The sequence below is a fragment of the Poeciliopsis prolifica genome, unplaced genomic scaffold (genome assembly GCF_027474105.1).
Source record: "Poeciliopsis prolifica strain line A6 unplaced genomic scaffold, Auburn_PproV2 SCAFFOLD017, whole genome shotgun sequence".
Classification (NCBI taxonomy): domain Eukaryota; kingdom Metazoa; phylum Chordata; class Actinopteri; order Cyprinodontiformes; family Poeciliidae; genus Poeciliopsis; species Poeciliopsis prolifica.
In genome coordinates, this window is record NW_026562392.1 from 7,806,847 (window position 1) to 7,827,500 (window position 20,654).

At 38.0% G+C, this 20,654-nt stretch overlaps 1 protein-coding gene across 1 annotated transcript in view; it reads right to left on the bottom strand.

The window, feature by feature from the left end:
- Positions 1-20,654, bottom strand: part of LOC129367475 (growth factor receptor-bound protein 10-like) — a 66,907-nt gene that overhangs the window by 5,075 nt on the left and 41,178 nt on the right. Inside the window, exons 6-16 of the mRNA XM_055041912.1 lie at positions 11,163-11,319; positions 6,953-7,068; positions 6,525-6,599; positions 2,409-2,546; positions 2,215-2,325; positions 1,957-2,055; positions 1,445-1,513; positions 753-869; positions 380-443; positions 182-269; positions 4-97 (exon numbers count right to left, since the gene is read on the bottom strand). Coding sequence (XP_054897887.1) covers positions 4-97; positions 182-269; positions 380-443; positions 753-869; positions 1,445-1,513; positions 1,957-2,055; positions 2,215-2,325; positions 2,409-2,546; positions 6,525-6,599; positions 6,953-7,068; positions 11,163-11,319 — 1,128 coding nt within the window. The remainder of the gene's footprint in view (positions 1-3; positions 98-181; positions 270-379; positions 444-752; positions 870-1,444; positions 1,514-1,956; positions 2,056-2,214; positions 2,326-2,408; positions 2,547-6,524; positions 6,600-6,952; positions 7,069-11,162; positions 11,320-20,654) is intronic.

The window sequence follows — 20,654 nt, forward strand, 5'->3', positions numbered from 1 at the left end:
TACCGGTAGGATCTGAAAATGTTTGATTTTCTGATGATGGCACAAAGTGAGGACAAAGGCCTTCGGGTTACTCTGACTGACTCTCAGCAGAAACAACCTTCATAGTAGAAAAAAGATAGAAACTGTGTGAGAAAAAAAGATTTTCGGGACGCGTTTCCTCATATCAGTTCACCTGACTCACCCATCTACTTGTCCCTGCTGGTGGATGATACGATGGGATTCCTCTCTGGTTATCCTGCCATAGAACCACAGCTGAGCTATGTGGATAACTGCACAGAATGCAAAAACATGTCGTTTCAATGATGATTCAGAGCAAAAAGAATACAAAAAGGTAGGATGAAACACCAAGTTATTCACTCTTTATGTATTAGAGATTTACCTGAGTTAAGTGAAGATTGGTGTAAGGGGCTGTGGGAACCTAAAGCATTCACTCGATTTCTCTTCTGAAGGAAATGTCACAGAAACAGAAAGTAATAGTCATTAATTTATAACACAAAGAGCAACAGACATTTCTATCAATTCTATACAAATGTGACTAAAGTTTGAATTTGATTACTTAAAATTCGTTCTTATAAAATGTTAAAATGCAAAAGTTACATAAAAAATGAATTGAGTGAATGCAAAAAACTTGAATGAAAATAGTCAATTAATATTAAGCTCTTGCCTCACTGTCAAAGAAAAAAAAGTTATGACATCACAACTTTCAAATATCACATAAAAAAATCATTTATATTGTAGTGTCTTTTTCTCACCCTCCACATATGTCCCTCCTCCAAGGCAGCACTCTGAGCCTCGATTGGGTTGTCAATCACCCGACCTATCCTCCCTGAGAAATCCATTGCCACGAGGGAGTTTTCCGATACACTCCTCTAGGGGGAACCAGAAACACACAGCAGTTAGAAAGGAGATGAAGTTGGAATATGAACAAATTCCTTCCCATAACGTGTCAGCTTACAAAGCAAGGTACGGAAGAGGATTAGGGCCACCAAAAAAAAAGAAAGAAAAAAAAAAAAAAAAGAATTCTGACAGAATTCTGACTTTAACGTCAGAATTCAAACACACGGCGTACCGTATGTTTGTGGTACATGTACAAGTCCTATATATCTTCAAGATGCAAAGGCAGCAAATTAATAAATAAATCATTAGATCAAATCTATAAAAAAAAAAACTAATTCAAACTTAAAAACACATATAATGATTTTAACAACTAATTAATCACTTTGTAGTTCTGTGATGTGCAGCAGTATGAATTTATTGCATAAATATTAAAGACATAGCTCATCCTGATTCACTCAAGATGATTTGTCTAAAGTTCCCGTTTAGGGATAATTCATCAAATATATAAAAAATAAATAAATAAAAAATAAATAAATATATATATATATATATATATATATATATATATATATATATATATATATATATATATATATATAAAACTTACCACAGGGGCTTGAAAGTGTGAAAGCAAGTCTTTTCTTTGCATATAGTTCTGGTACAATATGATCCCATGCTGTTAAGTGGGGAAAAAGACCAACATGTAAACCAGTGCAACATTTTTTTTTTTTTTGTAAACTGCAGATGCAACAATCACATTTTCTTGGCCAGTACAGATTTTAAATTTTATTTAAGTTCCAAGTCCATTTTATGTTTTTTCAAAGGACTCTAACACAAAAATGAGAAAGAAAATGTAATCTGGGTATATATTTGGTTATGTGCACCTAATGTGCCTCATCATTGATTAAAACCAATCCCCCCCAAAAATTGTCTGATACTAGTTTCTAGCCATTTGGTTAATTTTTATGTTAGACATATCGCACATATCTTGACAGTTTAACAAGATACTCACATTACATCCTTCTATTTTAGTCTTGTTCCAGAAAAGTTTCCCATCCCCAAATTATAGAAAGCTAGTAGTAGGATAGTATTACATCTTGGACAGTGTTGATGAGTTACCTTAAAGATTCTGAAAGCATTCATCCAACAGGCCCTGGTTTGTTCGTCCTCTGCACACAGAATCCTAAGCTCCTTAGTTTCTCCTATGGCTTTATTAAGCTGCAAATCAACATGTAGAGTTTAATCTCATGGCATAGTCAACTCCCTATTTTTAAACACATGTGCCTAAATTATCTACTTCTCATAACATTTCACAATTTTGGCTTCTCATAATGACATGAAATCAGCTTAATCTGACTTGCAGTGTCTGACACTCACTTTGAAACTGAAGGTGTAGTCTGTGGGTGCACCATGTTGCTTTTTTCCTGTGGTGACAGTGAAGATGTTGTTCTCCCCCAGGTCTGCTAGCAACTGTAAATATCTGGGGTCCTGGAGACAGAGGGAATAAAGTCAGAATAGGAAGGTGAGCGTCAGCCGCCGTTAGTAATCTCTTCTCCTCAGATTACAGTTACCCTTGAGGTTCCTCTTGTAGTGCAGTAGAAACCTGAACGGCGCAGGAACATGAAAACCTTTTTCCAAGACTTCCTGCCCACATCTTTCATGTACAAAAACCCCTGGATTTCTGGGCAGGTGGTGGGCGAAAGGAAGTTCTGAAAATGGAGCAGGAAGATTTTTATTGTTTGATTCCATATATCTGAAGTCTTAAAGCTGCATTTTAGCAGTAGGTAGCATAAACAGAAAGAACTCAGAGTAATCTGGGGTTTCTGTATAAAAGCATACTTTGCTACTGCATGTAAAAGAAAGAGGGTCATTTAAGTACATGTAAAAATACATTCATTTTATGTGCTTTGTTATGACATCATGCAATTATATATAATAAAGTAGAATCGTATTGAAAAGCCAATGTATTTCTGTAACTCAATTCATAAATTAAAACACATTATATAAATTAATATGAATACATGGATGTTTTATTTCTGTTTATTATTAATTTTATTTTATTTTTTGCTTACAGGCAGTGGAACCATAATATTTTAAGAGTATGATCATTAAAAAAAATGTTAATACAGAAATGTACACTTGATGAATAGTACATTTAATACCTGCTCAAAGGTTGTCTTCAGACAGTATGCATATTGTGACTGCATATTTATTATTTTGTAATTTATTGACCCCGAGATTGTTGATAGTAAACAATATAGTCATGGAAAACACATTATAGTAGGAATTTTAAATATTAACAAAGAAACTTTGACCTGAGATTATGGATATGATTAGGATGAACATTAGACAAACTAAATCTTGATGAGAATTAAATTTAACAGTTAACATGTGTATAGATGTGACACAAAATGTTATATACTTGGTGTGCAAAATAATTTTTTTGTTTTGCACAGGGTATCTACCAGGTGTATTAAAATAGATCAAGATTTTTTATTTTTTAATTGCAGTTTAAAAACTAACATTTTCTACAAGTCATCACTGAGATAGCATAGACAGTGTCACAGTAACTGAGTTTTCTCTGCATGTAGCAGAGCAATGTAGCACTGCTGCTTTCTCACTTGTTACTGTGCATTGCTGACTCAAGCAAGGCTCCTACAAAACAGGCTGCATCCGGAAAGCAGACCACTAAAGACTGAACTTGAGCAACTTATCAACTGGCTAATGTCAGCCTGATATATTCTGTTTCTATAAAAAGACCAATATGGTAAAACAGTATAATAATCTGTACAACAGACATGCTTCATTAAAAACTAAACTCATCAAGTTTTTACGATGTATTCTCCATTAGTTTCACATGTCAGTTTCAAAATAAATGAATTAACTGAATGTGGCCACAATGTACATTTTTTGTAAACACTGTGAAACCGTGGTATTTTTCAGCAAGCTTATCGTACTACTAGAAGCTAGCTGTTGTGTACTACGATGCTGAGTGATATCAAGGGTTTTCTGGGGCCGTCTTCGCGAAAGCTGAATATGCTCCACTGTCATCGTAATACCAGAGGGGTGAAATGTATCATCTGTAAAGCAGAGCAGTTATTTAGAGACTTCCTGTCTCGCTCTGACCCAAATATCTATAGGATGAGTCTAATGAGATTTTTTTAGCTCTGCTAATGCATTTATTGGTACTGGAAACATGTTTGGCACAAACGATGCTTCCAGAGGAGACCACAGCACAGCTGACAGAACTGGCAACCACAGCTCTTTCAGGTTTCCGCACACCAAAGATCTGCCTACATGAAAGCCTGCTCATTATCAGCGCAATAAGACATTGCAGAACACCTTAAGCCCAGTTTTTTGGCACTAAGGGCTTGTATGTTATCTTGTAGAATTATCCATAACCCTTGATCTCTTCTCTACAACTGTTCAAATGTGACTTTTATTGAACAGTGACAAAAAGATGACCACACAAAGACCCTATTAGCTGAGGAACTGAGTAGTTCTGGTAGAAAAAAGGGTAATTGGTCAGAAATCAAACTTGAACTTTAATCAAAGCATTCATGTGTTAAAATGACCCAAGTAAAGACCACTCCAATACAATTGGGGATTTGTTGGTAAAATATAAAATTTGCTATTCGAAGACACTCTGTATCCAAACTGTACTGTAGGGCTGATTGTACAAAGAAGAATGGGCAAACAAATTCAACCTCTCAAAGAATATCATATCGAATATTTTTGCCAAAAGACATAGCAGTAATTCTAGCTAAAGGCAAGTCTACAAAGTATCGCCACAGGATTGGTAATGTGACTTTGTATTGAACTATTGTATTGAACAGATAAAGTCCCAATTAAACAGATTGTTGTTTTAGATTATCATTTGTCAAAATCTAAAAAACAGCTCAAGATGTGTAAACACTTTTGCTTGTAGATAAAAGAACAGCAAGAGATGAAAGAAGCTCTATTTGTGGTAGAAAGTTGGTCCAAAACTCCTGTCTTTGTGATATGGGTGTGAATTCGACATGACCAGATGGTTGAAGCAGGTTAGGTTAATAAGTGAAGTGACAGCTTGAGCTAATAAATTTGATTTGGAACTATGATTTGCAGCTCAAAAGATAAACTGTGCAAGAATCGTCTTCAATATCTGAAGCACATGTTCAGCAGTGTTTTGGAAAAATAGAATATCATCATAGCCCTCATGCATTTTCCAACACTGGCCAAGCACATATTAACACGCAACAATATATCAAACCGCCTTCTTTCAGAGCCACAGCACCTTGACTTTCCACAGTCAAATATTTCTTGTGTAATATGGATTATTGCAACCACCTGGATGAGCTCAGTTCAGAGAGCGCCTTGCTTTTGTACTGTGCTCTAATTGAGCGAAAAGATTGTGAATTTAGCAGAAGTCATACAAAGGGAATTCCTGACACAGCTCCAGCTCATTCCAATCCCTAATATATGTCAAGCGCCCTCTATAATCAGGAGGGCCAACGACTTTCTCTGAGTGCAAAAGATGAACAGAAGGATCTGTTTCTGACAGCTCTCCAAGACAGAGCAAGCCAGGATTTTTTTTAAAGACCAAAGCCCCTCAAGTTCCCAAGAACTGAGAGGCTGCTCTGTTGCACATATTAAGACCTGCACAAACGTCCAATTACTGCAACTACAGAGCATTACAAAACTGTTGATATTCCTTCAAGCTTTGCATGCTTTGCTACATTAGAACCGTAAACTTATGTGTTTTGCAGACATTGATGTACCTGTATTGCAGTTCTGCACATAAAAAAACAACAACAAAAAATTCAAAAGAGTGTTTCAAAAGCAGCTTCAAAACATTGTCTCCTAAGTTAGCTTTTAATATCTTAATAACCACTACCCCAGTTTTTGATTAAATATTCCTGAGGTTTGCTGAAATGTGATTTGAGGCCACACTTCAAAAAGGACTCTGTGGTTTTTGTTTCTTTTTTTCTTGCCACTCTTCAAGGCCATAAACACAACTATTGCTTGTATTACTAACATATTCAACCACATCAGCTCTGGAAATTAGTCATGTGTTCTGTCCGATTTTAACTTTCTTCTGAAAACAATCTTTCCAATCTGACCTTTGAGAAGATGGGAAATGTTGGTTTTAATTCATTTTTATGTTAGTTAACTGGGATGGTTTTAATTTGCTTTAATCTGGTATTGATGTTTTATTTCATTGTCGTTTTATTGGATATTGCCAGATTTTTCTCCACTGTAGAGTAAAGAGATTCAATTGCTCACAGATTGGCTGTTTTTTTAATGTATCACTTTTTGTGAATTATCACATAAACGTAGGACAAAGTACAGTAAGTCGATGCTTGTAATATTACAAAATGTTTAAGGGTTGAATCTAGTCTTGCAAGGCAGGGTGTACTTTGTGCTTCAAATGGCCTGATTTCATCCATCAGAGGTGGTTGGGCTGTGGTGCGCATATCGAGACAGTCATGTGTCAACAAAGGATCAACAGTAGTTATTACTGTTGCCTCTGACGAGACATGCTGTCTAAGGGTCAGGGGTGAGGTGTGCCAGCTTGATTGTACAGTACGCGGCAGGTGGTGACTCTGAGCAAACGACACTGTGTGCGTGTCAAGAGAAAGAAGGGGAGGAGGAGGAGTGACAATCAAAGACAGACACGCAAATAGAGAGAGAGAGAGGAAGGTTCGTACCTGCAGGAGTTGAGATGGTGGAATTTTATGATCGTTTTCCTGGCACCATGCAACCATGTGGTCCGGAAAAAATGTCTAACAGAATAGGAGGAGGAAGGGGACATGTCAGAGACTGTGACAATAATTATAGGGCGGAGGTGTTGTGACAGCAACAGACGTCAAACAAATGTCATTAGTTCAATTGCTGTCATAGTGTTTCACAAGGCCAACAAAAGAGTTTCTCAACATGCAGACCTGTCACAACAGGTCGCACCGTTCAAGAAAAGTAGACAACTGCATCAGATTTTGTTGGGGGGATTTTTACCCAAAACACCTTTGTTTTTACATATAATAAGGAACAATCAACACAATTGTGGTTGCTTTACAAGAATTTTTAAAAAGTGACATTGTGGATGAGTTGACATCTGGCAAAAATAATTACTACTAACCAGAGGGTTTCTGAAGAATTCATATTTGGCATAGTTCTTCCTGAAGAGGAATCTGCTGTCGCTACTCATGGAGGCCTGGACCTGAATCACCCGCTCATGCTCTTCTAGACAACGCTCTGAAAACAAGGAGGGCAATGTTTACTTTACAGAATTATTTTGGTCTGAATCAAAACATAAACAGCAAAAAAAGACAAAAAGAAAAAAATATTATAAAAATTGCTTAGAAACACTATCAACAGCACAAAAACACATTACAAACAGAAAGTCACTGGGATTTCTTTTCAGACAGAAAGAGAAATAATCAAAAAAAGCGACATAATAAAAGTGAAATAAAAAGCACAAACCCTTACTGTTGGCTGGTCTAAATTTAGGCTCCTGGAACCTTTAATTTCCTATAAAAAACATTCCAGTAGCGTGCAACTCCCCCACCTGTTCCCAATGCAAATTAAGCAGTTTTTTCCCACAATCTGCGCCTTGTTAGTCCTCGTTTTAGAAGCCGAATGTCACAGTGTTGCACCGTTACTCATTTGCACATTAATGGAACACAAGTGTTATGAATGAATAAATGAACAGGGCTGGCATACTCTCAACTTAATCATACATCATCTTAGGCAATAATGAAACTGCTGCCCAAAGGGTTCAGAAACTGTGTGAATTAAAGCAGAATGCTGTCTTTTTTGTGGCTAAAACAATTTTAAATTACAGACTGGTTTTACAGCTTCAGGCTAATCCAACTAACCAACTGCTGATATTAAAACCAAAAACTTCCTAATGTGGGTTAATATAAAGCTGTGATTCGGAGCAAAGTCTGATCTTGTATGAATACAGTCACAAATGTGGTGATTTTTTTGTGTGTGTTTGTTTAAATCAATGTCCACACAGTTTCTTCACTCTCTCAAAGTCTGCTACTCCCTTAATTGGTGTTTTATTTTTTTGTTTTTTATGTTTTCATAGAAAATCTAAAAATTAGGTAAATAACAGATGTCAAACAGAATAAAACAAATAGAACATGATTCTGTGGCATGTGATGTCCAAGTTTCATTTTGTTGTTTGCTATGCGTTTTCCCTCCCTTTCATGCCCTCTGTCATGATCTCTGTACACTCTCACGACAAACATCTTTCCTTCCACTTCAGCATGTCGCCCCATGAGTCAGGCATGTTTGCAGCTGTGACTCACCCTGGCAGCTCCAACTCCCTCTGCCATAGTTGTTAACCTTTTTTAATCGGACAAGCAGAGGTCAATGTTACTTATCCCAACGGGCCACTTCACCCTATTCAACTGGATGCCAGAATTGGGCTGCGACACAGAGGAACAGGACTATGTTTTCAAGCTGCATGCTGTTCCTTTAATTGTCTTCTAACCTATGGTACATTCTATTGTTATTATGGTAATATTTTTTTTTTTTGGGAGGGGGAGGAACAACTACTTATTTAGCAGCTTTTGTGCACAATGCAAAGCCCTTGGCCATTGCCATGTATAAGCCTGGGATGTACAGTTGTCAAAACTAAAACGTCTTTGACAAAAAAAAAAAAAGAAGAGAACTAAGATCTAAATAGAAATAATTTCATTTGCTGGAGTCAAGATACTTATTTTTTGTTGAGTGCCGTGGAAAGTGACCTTTGACAAAGGGTGCATTTGCCGCTGCTTCATTATATGTCATTTTCAGAGTCCTGTAAACACTAAATGTCGTAAGCAGTTATTCTGGACGACAAAAGAATACAGTTGCAGAACAGGTTCTTCATAACACAATAACAACTACATTAGAATCGAGGGACGCTGAGCCAGAAATGATGTCATTCACAAGAAACCAACACAGTCTTACAGCACCGGATTGGCAGCAGTGATGAGAGAAGTACGTCGATCATGATAGACGGTGAAATATTAGGTTAGAGCTTTGGGAGCCACTCTTTGAATAATGCAATATATTTTCTAAGATTTTACTCGCCTGCCGAGCGCGGCAGTCTGCACAGAGAAGCTCTCAGACGCAAGCTGTCAGCTTAAGCAGCAGAAATGAAATGTTTTTACACCATGTCTCTTAGGGCAATGTGTTTCACTCCCAGAAACACAACTCCTTTTAAAATTACACCCCTTCCTTCCAACATCTGGGTAACTGTGCAGACATGAGCCCTCCATAAGTGTTTTATAATCACCCTCCCCTCCAGGGGAGGCCTGGTTTTTAACATTAAGTTGTCCAAAACTTTTTTCGGCTATTTTACACTGCCAAGTTTAACACAATTCTATCTCAAAAGAAATGCAAACCAAAAAAATTACAAGAACAAGCTTCAGGTGTTTCCTACTTTTTTCTTCCCCCCCCCGTCTTTTGAATCTTGTTTGGACTACAGTCATTCTGATGCAGTAAGTGCTTCTATTTTCAGGCTCTAATGCGAAAGAAAGGTTTTTAAACCCGTCATCAATCATCACCTAGCTGGCATGTCAATTACAGTGCTGGAGCTATAATGTTACACAGGCGCTGACACTAAGGGGGGGAAAGCCGAGAAAGGTTTTGTTACATTGCTCATCAGGTACATCACATCTCCTGAGCCGTAACAATCCATTATGATTCTCTTTACCCACTTCATAAAGACTGAAAAAAAAAATTAAACAAACTTGGCACTTCAAATTTAAAGTTTGTTTTTTGTCAGTGACTTGAGACCTCAAATGTAAGAGTTTACAAAGAGTTTGGCTGCTAGTGTCTGAAGCTTCCTCTGCATACAATAAAAACATTTTATTTCTTTCAATTAACTCAAAAACAAAGCTACTTAGATGGACAAAAGGAAATTTGGTTATTTATACAAAAAAAAAAAAAAAAAAATATATATATATATATATATATATATATATATATATATATATATGTATATGTATATATATATATATATATATATATATATATATATATATATATATATATATATATATATATATATATTGACACTACATATATATATAGATATTGACACTACATATCTATATATATGTAGTGTCAAGCACAGAATTTTGAGGTTGATATGTTTAAAGATATTCTATTAAAAAAAATACACAATCTGTACGGAACTGTCATAAGGCCGTTTCTGAGGATGTATCTGTGTTTAACCAGGTTTGCGACAACACAAATGCAAAAATCAGACTTGCTGGTAAGCCAGACTTTTTAACCCTAAGGAAGTTGTTGCCAATGGATGGCGCATCGTAGCTGTGATCATCAGGGAAAAGGTTTACTTTATTAGATGAAATTGAAAAACTGCCACTGCACCAGTAATACATGCTTTAGTCACAAACCAAAACTAATAAGTTTGACTAATTACTAAGAATTCAAATTTAGCTAATTTTCTTGAGTAACGCAATTTGTCTGGGATTTACTTCAGTGAGTGAATTTTAGCTCTTAATCTTGCATAACTCCAAGAAAATTGAATAAAATTAGAAATCCACCTTTCAATCCACCAGAGATTGGAACTGATCGATTTTCCTCTTGACTGATCATGATACACTGAACAAACTATGCATCTTTATCAGAGTACCAAATATGTACTTTGAATGTTTTTTTTTTGTTGAACAGTAATATGATAAAATACATCTGGCATGAAGCATAAATAGACAAAATCTCGTATATATTATATTATGTTAGTATTTTTCATTGGCCTAAAACTAAAAGCTCCGTCCAAAACAAGCAGCAAATTGTCTCTTATGTGTTATAATGTCATCAGAAACATTAATCAAATTTAAGATCAGCAGGTCAGACCACAAAGAAAAATGGAAATCTGTGATCTGTACAAAATACTTGCAAATAGGTTGAATTTCAACAGTTTGTTTTGTCTGTGTGCTCAAAAGACTAAAGTGCATTTGCGCTATGAACTCAATTATGAAGGGCTTTTCATATTAAGCATACTAAATACTAAATTTAGATTGCAAGAAAAAAATATATTACTTTTGTTAAAAGGTTTTTTTCTTACATAAGAAAATACAGATGAGCTACAATGACTTAACTCTGTATATGTTACCCTTGGACAGTGTGTGCTTATGTTATACAATATGCTCATCCACTCACGCTTCAAGAAATGCCGGCATTAGAATACGCGTCTATTCTGCCCACCCAGCTATGCAGCTATAATTCCATGCATGAATATGGTGCAGAGACAGGAATGCACTTCTGTAAGGCAGTGATAACACTCCACATCCTCACCCACCCAAGGGGACTTGAGCATGGTTTCTTACCTAGTCCTAGCAGTGGGTGTTGTTCAACAAGTGCCCAACTGCTGTCATACACACAGTGGCCTTTATACACCAGGAACTGGCACAGATGCCTGACCGTCATGTCGGCTGGGATCTCCACCACTTTGCACATGCCTTCCTCGCTAAAGATCTTCACAATCTGTACAGAAGATGCAGAGAGCAAAGTTAAAAGAAATAGAATGACGAGTGTTTTAGTAACATGGATTGAAAACAGGGGAAACAAAAGTTTGACGGAGCTGTTATATATATTTTTACTCAAGTAAATACAAAATTACAAGACATTTAGTCAAACCAGCTTAATGCATGGTGAAAGTAAGCAATTTTTTCCCCTTCAACACAGCAATAACATTTCATGAACTATAGCATCCAATACACAGGATTGTCATCATAAAACACAATAGAAAAGAACAGCTATTCAACACAGTGTAGCAATTATGGCATTAGAAATCGCAGGCGATCATTTCCAAATCCATATTCTTACTGTGACATATATATATATATATATATATATATATATATATATATATATATATATATATATATATATATATATATATATATATATATATATATATATATATATATATATATATATATATATATATAATTACAGCTACTAAAGAAAATGTATGGAGAGATTTAAAGAAAGAAGTTTAATTCCTTCTTTGGAAAAAAAAGATTTTATTATATGCATAGCAAAAAATTACTGGGGGGGGGGGGAAATATTTTGCATAAATGCATTATTGCAGCTGAGGTATAAACTGCTAAACAGTTACCCCCTTCAGCACCAGATGCGTAACATTTCACAAGTTCTTTTTCATCCACATTATCCAGAAAATGCAACGACCAAATACATTGTGATTAACGGTTGTAAATTTACTTAAATTATGTGTTCATGGGTTACTATTATTATTATTTTTTTAAAGGATGGCATGCAGGGGCAGAGAATACTCATGTCTAATGACACAAAGAGCAAAAACAAAACAAAACTGGAGCTGCAAATTAAACTAAGCTCATTAGCCCATAAAAATATCCAGACTGCCAGCACTTCCCATGAAAAATATAAATATTACACCAAAAATATATCAGGGTAAGCAAATGTTCTCCTTCCCCCAAGTGAAGCCCTATCGTTAAGGATCTTAGACTGAACACCAAGCCTGAGGCTGTCTTATTTATTTTTTTTATTAAAACGGTTCAGTCATTCAGCTGGTGAAAGATATGATTCTTTCTTTTGTTGCTCTGCTCACATCTTTGATGAAAAAGTGAAGATAGCCAATTAAAGTAACGTCTTCGTAAATCTATTTGCTCCAGTTAAGCGTAGCTGTATCTCAGAGAAATAGACAGATTGTTAAAAAAAATGATAAGAGGCAGAGCCACCCCAAAGGAAAGAGGTGAAACGCAGAAAGAGAGAGAGAGAGTGAGAAAGAGAGAGAGAGTGGTCTTACCTCCATGGCCCGCAGCCGGCCACAGTTCGGGGAACACGAAGGCATTTTTGGAGTGAGTCCGTCTCCGCAAAACTCACAAGCACACAGTCCACCTTAGACCGACAAATGCTGCCGCTTTTCTCTCCAGAGACTATAGGAGAAATATGAATTAAGGCAGCTGACAGCTGAGCTACCTATGTTACAGCTAATACCTTAGTGTATCCCAAGGCCGCTTGCTGTACCAAGAAAGGAGGGAAAAAAAGAGAGAGCGAGAGAGAGAAAGATGAAGAACAGTCTGGTTGAAGTAAAGCCGTCGGCGTGCAGCGGCACGCAGGGCAGTAACAGTCAGCGGCTGGACGGCAGCAGGTACAGCGCAGAGCTCCCAGTGCCGGCTCAGTCTGACAACTATCGGTCTTCCTCTCCTTCCTTCCCGCTCCCTCCCCCTCACAAAGGGTTTCAGCCTCAGCCACGGGCTCCGAGGCGCACCGAATCAAACCACACACTCACCAACCAATCATAAAGCTCCAGCGGGCTGATGTAATCATTCCCACACAGACCTGAGGACGCAGAGGCGCACACACTCGCGAGCGCGCGCGCGCGAGCGCACGCACACATCCTCCCTAAGAGGCATGCACACTCCAGCAGGCACACAGACGCACAGTCATACGCAGACACCGCCAACTTTTTCAGAGCCCCCTTCGAGCTCTCTGCCTCGGTTTCTTTTTAGACCTTGATGCATGAGGGATCATTTGAGAAGGGCGTGGGGCTGAGAGGAGCAGCTGGGGGAGGAAGAAAAGGAAGGAAGGAGAGGGGAAAGTTTGTTGCTTCTCCTGCCTCCAAGTTTTTTAAGCGAGAACTTTTTGGCTTGTATGCTCTTCACCTCTCCTTGTTATCTCTCTCTTTCTCTCATCCTTCTATTCTTCCCTTCCTGCTGGTTAGCTCTGACTAAAATCAAATGCAATCAAGCCAAAGTGGAGAACGACACACACGGCCCGTGTGTTCAGGCGCCTTGAACTTTTTCACGTTTTGTCACACTACAGAACCTGGGGTGTTTCATTGGGATTTCTTGTGACAGACTCACACAGTGTAGCAGAGGCCCATGGAGTGGAAGTGGACATGATCCATGGTTTTAAAACAATGTTTAAAAAGGAGAACAAAGATAAAAGTGTGAGTTTCATCTCAGCATAAATGCAACTGTTTGTGTGCAAGCCACAGAGTATATATCCCAGCCAGGAAGCATTAAACATTGCATGAGGCATTGTTCAATCTGTCACTAAATGGAAAGAGTATAACACATCTGCAAACCTACAAAGACAGAACTGTCCACCTAAACTACATGTGAAAGGAGTGCATTAACCATAAGAGCAGCCTGGGAACCAATGGTAACTCTGGAGGAGCAGCAAAAATCATCAGCTTGGCCTGAATAATCTCTTGACAACACAGCTACAGGGTAAGTATTATGTGTCTTCCAGTCACAGTGTATCATTTTATAGTACAATCAAATAGTGATGTACTTGGCTTAACATAAATTAGACTGTGGAATTTAACACCTCGAAATTGGGCTTTTGTCTCTTTAAGAAAGTCTCACTCTTTCCAGTCTACAGCCTTAATGAATTTATCACAACATTGTTCCTCTATTAATCCTTTACCCACAATTTTACCAGCGATGCACTGAGGAATAGTTGAGTTCAGCAGATGTGCAGTTCCACCAGATGTTGGCTAATTGCTGGTGGCTAGTCTGAAGGAGCTGAGTGGGGGCGGAGCAGGGGAAGGGAGCTGCGGCGCCTACAAGGAGGTACTAGAACCAACCAGACATTTTGCTAAAGCGAAACAGTTGACATGAGAAATTAAAGAATTTCTCAAACACACATTAAATAATCAAATCATTTGTGATTGCTGGGGTGTGGAATCAGCTGTTCAGTTTACCATCAAAAGACTAAGAAGAAGTTGTAAATAGTTTGTTACTGTCACAATCAAAATTGACTCTGGGTTTACAATACAAATGAATGCTTTCTTGATTTCTACTTCTGAAGAAAAAAAAAGGATGTATTGTTTTCTTTTTGCTGCAACATTATGTTAGTCTGTCACACAAAAGGACATAAAAATGTATGGTTAATGTGAAAAATGAGAACGAGTTCTAGGGAGTATCCGTACTTTTTCAAGGTGCTTTATGCTCTTTTTAAACTCAGATATTTAATGCACCAGCAGTGGATGGGCCAAAGTCTTGGCATGCCATGTCTGGAATAAAGTTATAGTAACTTGGAAACGGTGTGTACATAAGTGGGTGAATAGTATTTAGAAAGAAAAAAAAAAACACTTTTCTGAAATAGTGAAACAGTGGCAGAACAGGTAGTCACAAAGATTCCACTGAATTTCCTTCAACAGGAAGCTCTGGAGAGAGATGCTGCCAGAAACAGAAAGGGTTCGAGGCTAAGAGCAAGAAGGCTGTAAGAATGCACATGCACTGAGGCACGTATGTGTCTCAGTGCGTGTGCATGTATGCGTGTGTGTGTGTCTTTCTGTGAGACCGTGGGACAGGGGAGAGACTGACACAGACGGATGTGAGAAACGAAGGAAAATGAGTGGGAAGAAGAGGGAAGTGCGAGCGAGAGACGCAGTCTGGTGACACACTGCAGCAAAATGCGGAGCATGAATGCCGTCCACTGTTAACCACATATCTAGCCTGCACAGCTGCGTTCCTGCCCACCCCCTCTCTGCCACGGCACTCGCACTAGAACGGACGAAACACACACACACACACCCCCCCCCCCACACACACACACCCCCACACACACACACACACACACACACCCCCACCCACACACACACACACACACACACACACACACACACACACACACACACACCCACACACATTCCCAGGTCTTTGTCACCGCTTCTCAGGAAAGGGGGAAAGCCCAAGCAAGGCTGCAGGGAACACATTGCAACATACTGTACATTTTAAAAATATTTTATTCAGTTCTGTTGAAAATATAAAAACTGAGTCCGTTGTTTGTATCTTTTGAGATTAATAACAATCAAAAATGTAATTTTGGTGGCAATTTTCTATAAGTTTAAAGAAACAGGGACCTAATTTATCATGGCAGGCTCAACAAGATTAAAATGTTTTTTTTTTTTTAATTTAAAATAACACCAAATGCTGCAGTGTAATACAGCCATCTTTATTTTAGTTTTTCTGCAATTAAGGCTGAACTGTAGCCACTGTGTCCTAAAAAATAGAGAGCTCATGTTCAGGATCTGGTCCTTCTGCTGTCAGGTATAACAAACCAGACAGGGATCTGCAACAGGTACGACAGAGATTAACTGAATAACATACAACTAAAAATATATGGCTTGTCAAAACCTTTTGATCCGTTTCCTCTTATGTTGATCAGCTAATATAATTATGCAATATAAACACAAAATTCCTTGTAAGCAAAATTATACTTTCCGAGAGCAATCTATCAAGCAGGAATTGGTTGTGTATTACCATGACAGGCATGCTGCAGTTGAAATAACGAACCATTTAGTTTCTTGGACAGTCTGTGAAAATGTAATACTGTTGAAATGCGTATTATGTAACTGTAATGCAAAAAGAAAGAGATGAAGCTGGCAAATAGAGACATGAGCAGTGGACAGAAAAAATCAGGACAGAGTGTAGGCAGCAGGCGGTAGGAGTTAGCAGAACATAAAAGATGTAATTGGCCACCATGAAGCAACCCACAGGTTTGTTGAAAAGCATTTTGAGGGCTAATTTTGGAGAAAAGGTCGATTTTGGACAATTGTCATGCCTGTGGAAATTTCCAGTTGATAGCATTAGTTTTATTGAAGAAACATGTTTTGTGTTAAGATGTCCTGAGGCTATTGAGTTCATTTCGAACTCAATAGCACTTTGAGTGCCTTGTTGCTGAAAATGTGCTATATAAATTAAATTACCTTACCGTGAGTTGGACAGGCTGAGCTACTCAGATCCGGACCATTGTGCAGCTTGTGTGAAACTAAAACAAGTCTATCTTTTACAACACTTTAAACTTGCTTAACCTGAGCTGATTGATGACTACACCATACCTCGTTGCTACTAGCTTGTGCTAACTGCAACATTCTATGGTGTAGGAATCATAACTGCAGGAAAAAAAAACTGATTTGATCTGGATTCTCTTCATAATAACGTCGGAGACTGATGTTTACAGCCAGAATCAGTCGGGACGCAGAGGTACGAGAATTTGGGACAATATCGATATCCAATTCAATATTGCTGTTAAAAACGATAACTGATATTTACCGGTATTACGTATATTATAACAATCCCAGTACACATTTGACAGTTTTGAAAAAAAACAACACATAGTTTACGTCACCGCTGCTTCTCTGCTTTAGTTTAACTTCCGATAATAAGACCGATATTGGCTGAATCGTGTTGATATATGTGCATTGCTGCCAATTAGACATAAAAGACATTTTATAATGACTCTACAATAATTCTGCCCTACAACACCTTCTTATACACAGAGTGATGTCGACTCTGTCTTATATATATATATATAAATGTAAAATCATAAATGTGAAATCTGACAAAAATGGACCTTTAAAAAGCAGAAGATTTCAATTCTTTAGCAAAAAAAACTAACAAAAAATGTTTCTTTTCATGCAAATACGTGCGTCACTGGGTCCCTTTGCAAGGTAAGAAAAAAAAAAATTAGATGACCACATCGTTGCACACAGGCAATCAAGTAAGCAAGAAAGGAAAGATAATTTGCTGCTTTTAAACAAGTCCTCATTTAGCTGGAAGAGCAGAGCCACTCAACCACTCTGATGACTCAGGTCTGATAACTACCCTGTGATGTAATGCCTCAGGGAGAAACTGAAAGCTTCAGGCAGCATGCAGACACACACACCCTCCATCAGACACGCAGGCCCCAGATGTGCAGACTCACACATCAACACTTTTAAGGTAAATAGACCCGCCCTGCAGGATTGAACTGCATTTTACTGATTTACTAATCCATTCCTCACACTGACAGAGAGATAACACAGCAGGACAGGTGGAGAACAAGCACAGGCAGACAAAGAGATACTGTTTCGTGTGTGTGCACCTCCAGCGGCCACCTCACAGTCACATCAATCTTTTTGTCTCCGGCTATATAAATAGCTACACTGGTATTACGTTCAGATTACAAGCCATTACATCAGATAGGAGTTACTAAAAGACTATTGGCCATTAGGCATGCTCTTCAGGAGCCATTAGACACGAATGATGTGAAGCATTTGAAAGCAACCTGTAGAGCAGCTGTGTTAGTGAGAGGAGTCTCTGTTGGCAAAACAGTGGAGGGATAAGAGAGGAACAACACTCCAAACCACAGTTGGAGCCAAAAATAGACGTTTTACATAGAGTCTCCAGTGTTCATCCACACAGCCATTCTCAAATTCAGCACTGATGCCTGCACCAGTGTGACCTTTTTCTGGAGAAGTGAAACAAAAGAGGAATTATATTTCATTAGTCTGTCCAGGCAGGGACTTTCTAATCACAAGATAGGCTTTCAGTTTATGCTATTTCTGGCCTGAGCAAATCATAAACACAGGACTTAAATGAACCGGAGCTGCATGTGACCAGAACATCTGTTTTTTGAAGAATAGGGGTAAAATCTTGTAAAATTAAAACATTCATAAAAGCAAAGTATGTCACATAATCTATTATGAATGTTGGATTATGAAGGATTGTAACATTAACAACCTATTTGAGACTGGTGTTTTCAGGAAGAACAAGGAGCAGTTCATGAAAATACCTTGATTTTGTTAGAATGCATCCAACAAAGTCAAATAATGACTCCACCAGGTGTTGAGTTAGCCAAAAATTGGTAAAATTAATAATGATGGCTTGCAAATCAACACTTGCACTTGAAAATATGCATTGGGAACCTCACAGAGAACCCATATCCACGTCTTCTCCACTTAGCTACTCCAGACTAGCGGCAGCAGGAATTAGCAAGCACCTGGTGGGACTGGAGTCTGCTGAGCTTATCATACAAGCCATTTCTCAGTCCACCGCTCATACGAACTGTTGCTAATGGCACAAGCATTGTTTTGATGTCATGCTGAAGGTGGAGTGTTGAAAAGAGCAGGCACTTCTTGAAGAGGCAGAGGCCACTTTCAAGGCTTCAAATTACAAATTTCTTTTAAGTAATGTTTGATAAATACAGTATTTTTATAACAACTGAAGGTAGCACAGTTATTTGATAGTGCTATAAAATGCACTACTGGTCTTTAATATACATAACACCACCCCTTTTGAGACATTTAATCTTTTCACAGGTCATCAGTCTTGCATGTGCTGCAGAGTGAACGTTTTGCTCTACCAGCCGCCTCTGCTTTTCCAAATGTCTGCGTGTTTCCAGAAAAGAACTGGAACTGTTGATTGCTGGATTTGGCACACACAACCCACGTTGGCCCCCCAAATTCCCACTAACAAGTAACTTCCATAAAAGCCCTCTCTGACTGTAATGCTGTGTGTGGTCTGGGCTGCTCCTGGAAATGTCCCAGATGATGAGATAGAGACACAAAAACCTGAATGGGCCTTGGACAATTGGCTGTCCTCACTTAGCGCCTGCAGTCAGCAGGAGTGGGAGACATGGGCCAAGAAAACTCTGCTGACTCATGAGGAAGACCCGCTGAACTGTCTACTGTCATCTAATTACAGGGTCAAATTGGGACCCTAGTTACAGAGGCCTGTCCAAGCTCTGTGAACCACAAAAAGGCTTAGCGAGTTTAGTGACGTCCTTATGAATAAAGCGATTAAATCTAGATTTTTTTGTTTGCATTAACTTTCCAGAAAAGGATGTCCAATCTCCTGTTTGTATCACCATCACTACGGAGAGTCAATAAAAGATCTGAAGGAAATAGAAAGATGGAGAATGACAATTCAGAATATGGGTGGGAGTGTGCTATATTCCCGTTAGTGCTAAGCTGAAAGGCAATTTTATTGCATTCAATCTTCTCTTGTTCAAAAATACTTAGACAAATCAATTTTTAACTGGTTAAATCTAAATACATCACAGATATTTTGAAACAAAGTTTTAATAGGTAAAAGCACAAGAAATAAAACATTTTGGTTGAGTCTGAGAGGTTAAGGTGCTCCAATAGAAACTTTTGGAATAAAAACATTTTATCTACATCTATTTCAGATTTCAAAGAGACATATTCTACCAATATATATTTACAGGAGCCTTCCTTTCACTGTCTGCCAGCAAAGCCTGGGCAGCAAATGTTCTCTCAGACCACTGTTGATCTGAAGCCATTGTCCAATTACAGCAGGGTGGGGGGTAAAAGGACAGAGACATTCTAATTGGGCAAACAAAGAGTGACACTGCTGATGGGATTTTATGAATAGGTTGGAAATGGTCCACTTGCTCTATTGCAAGCCCTTGTCGTTGTTGTGTGGTCACAGATTGAATTTAACCATAACAAGCTTAAAACCATGCAATTGTGAAATTGCACTGCAAATTGAAACAAAACATGTATGTTTTACTACACCAGAAAAAGTCAGCAGTACCAAAAAGCAAAGACTATTTTACCAGATATTTGGTGTAGGGAAAAGTTCTCTTTGCCAAAAAGAAACAGAACCATAAGATATGAAATCTTCACACATACATAATTTTGAACTATGTTTTTAAAAGATGTCACTTTTTTAACAACATTAAACAATATTTAGACACACTTTTATTTTTATTTTTGCTATGTTGCCATCTCCGTTATATTAAAAGGTGGTGCTTTGACCAAAAGCCAATGCAGCTGTTCAAAGACAGAAAATGTCTGAGTAAAAGAATCGCTCAGTTGACAAATGCTTCATTGTTAATGCATCTCGCTGTAGGACATTGTGCATTGTCATAAATCCTTAAATATTAATACAACTTATAACATATTTTATTTATATTTCTAGTAGATCACTTCCTCTCCTGTTCTGCTAAATTTCTGCTTCCTACTTTCCTTTCTCTCCGTTCACAGCAGCAGTTTCAGAAATCTGAGCTGTCCTACTTTTTCCAGACACAGTAAGAGA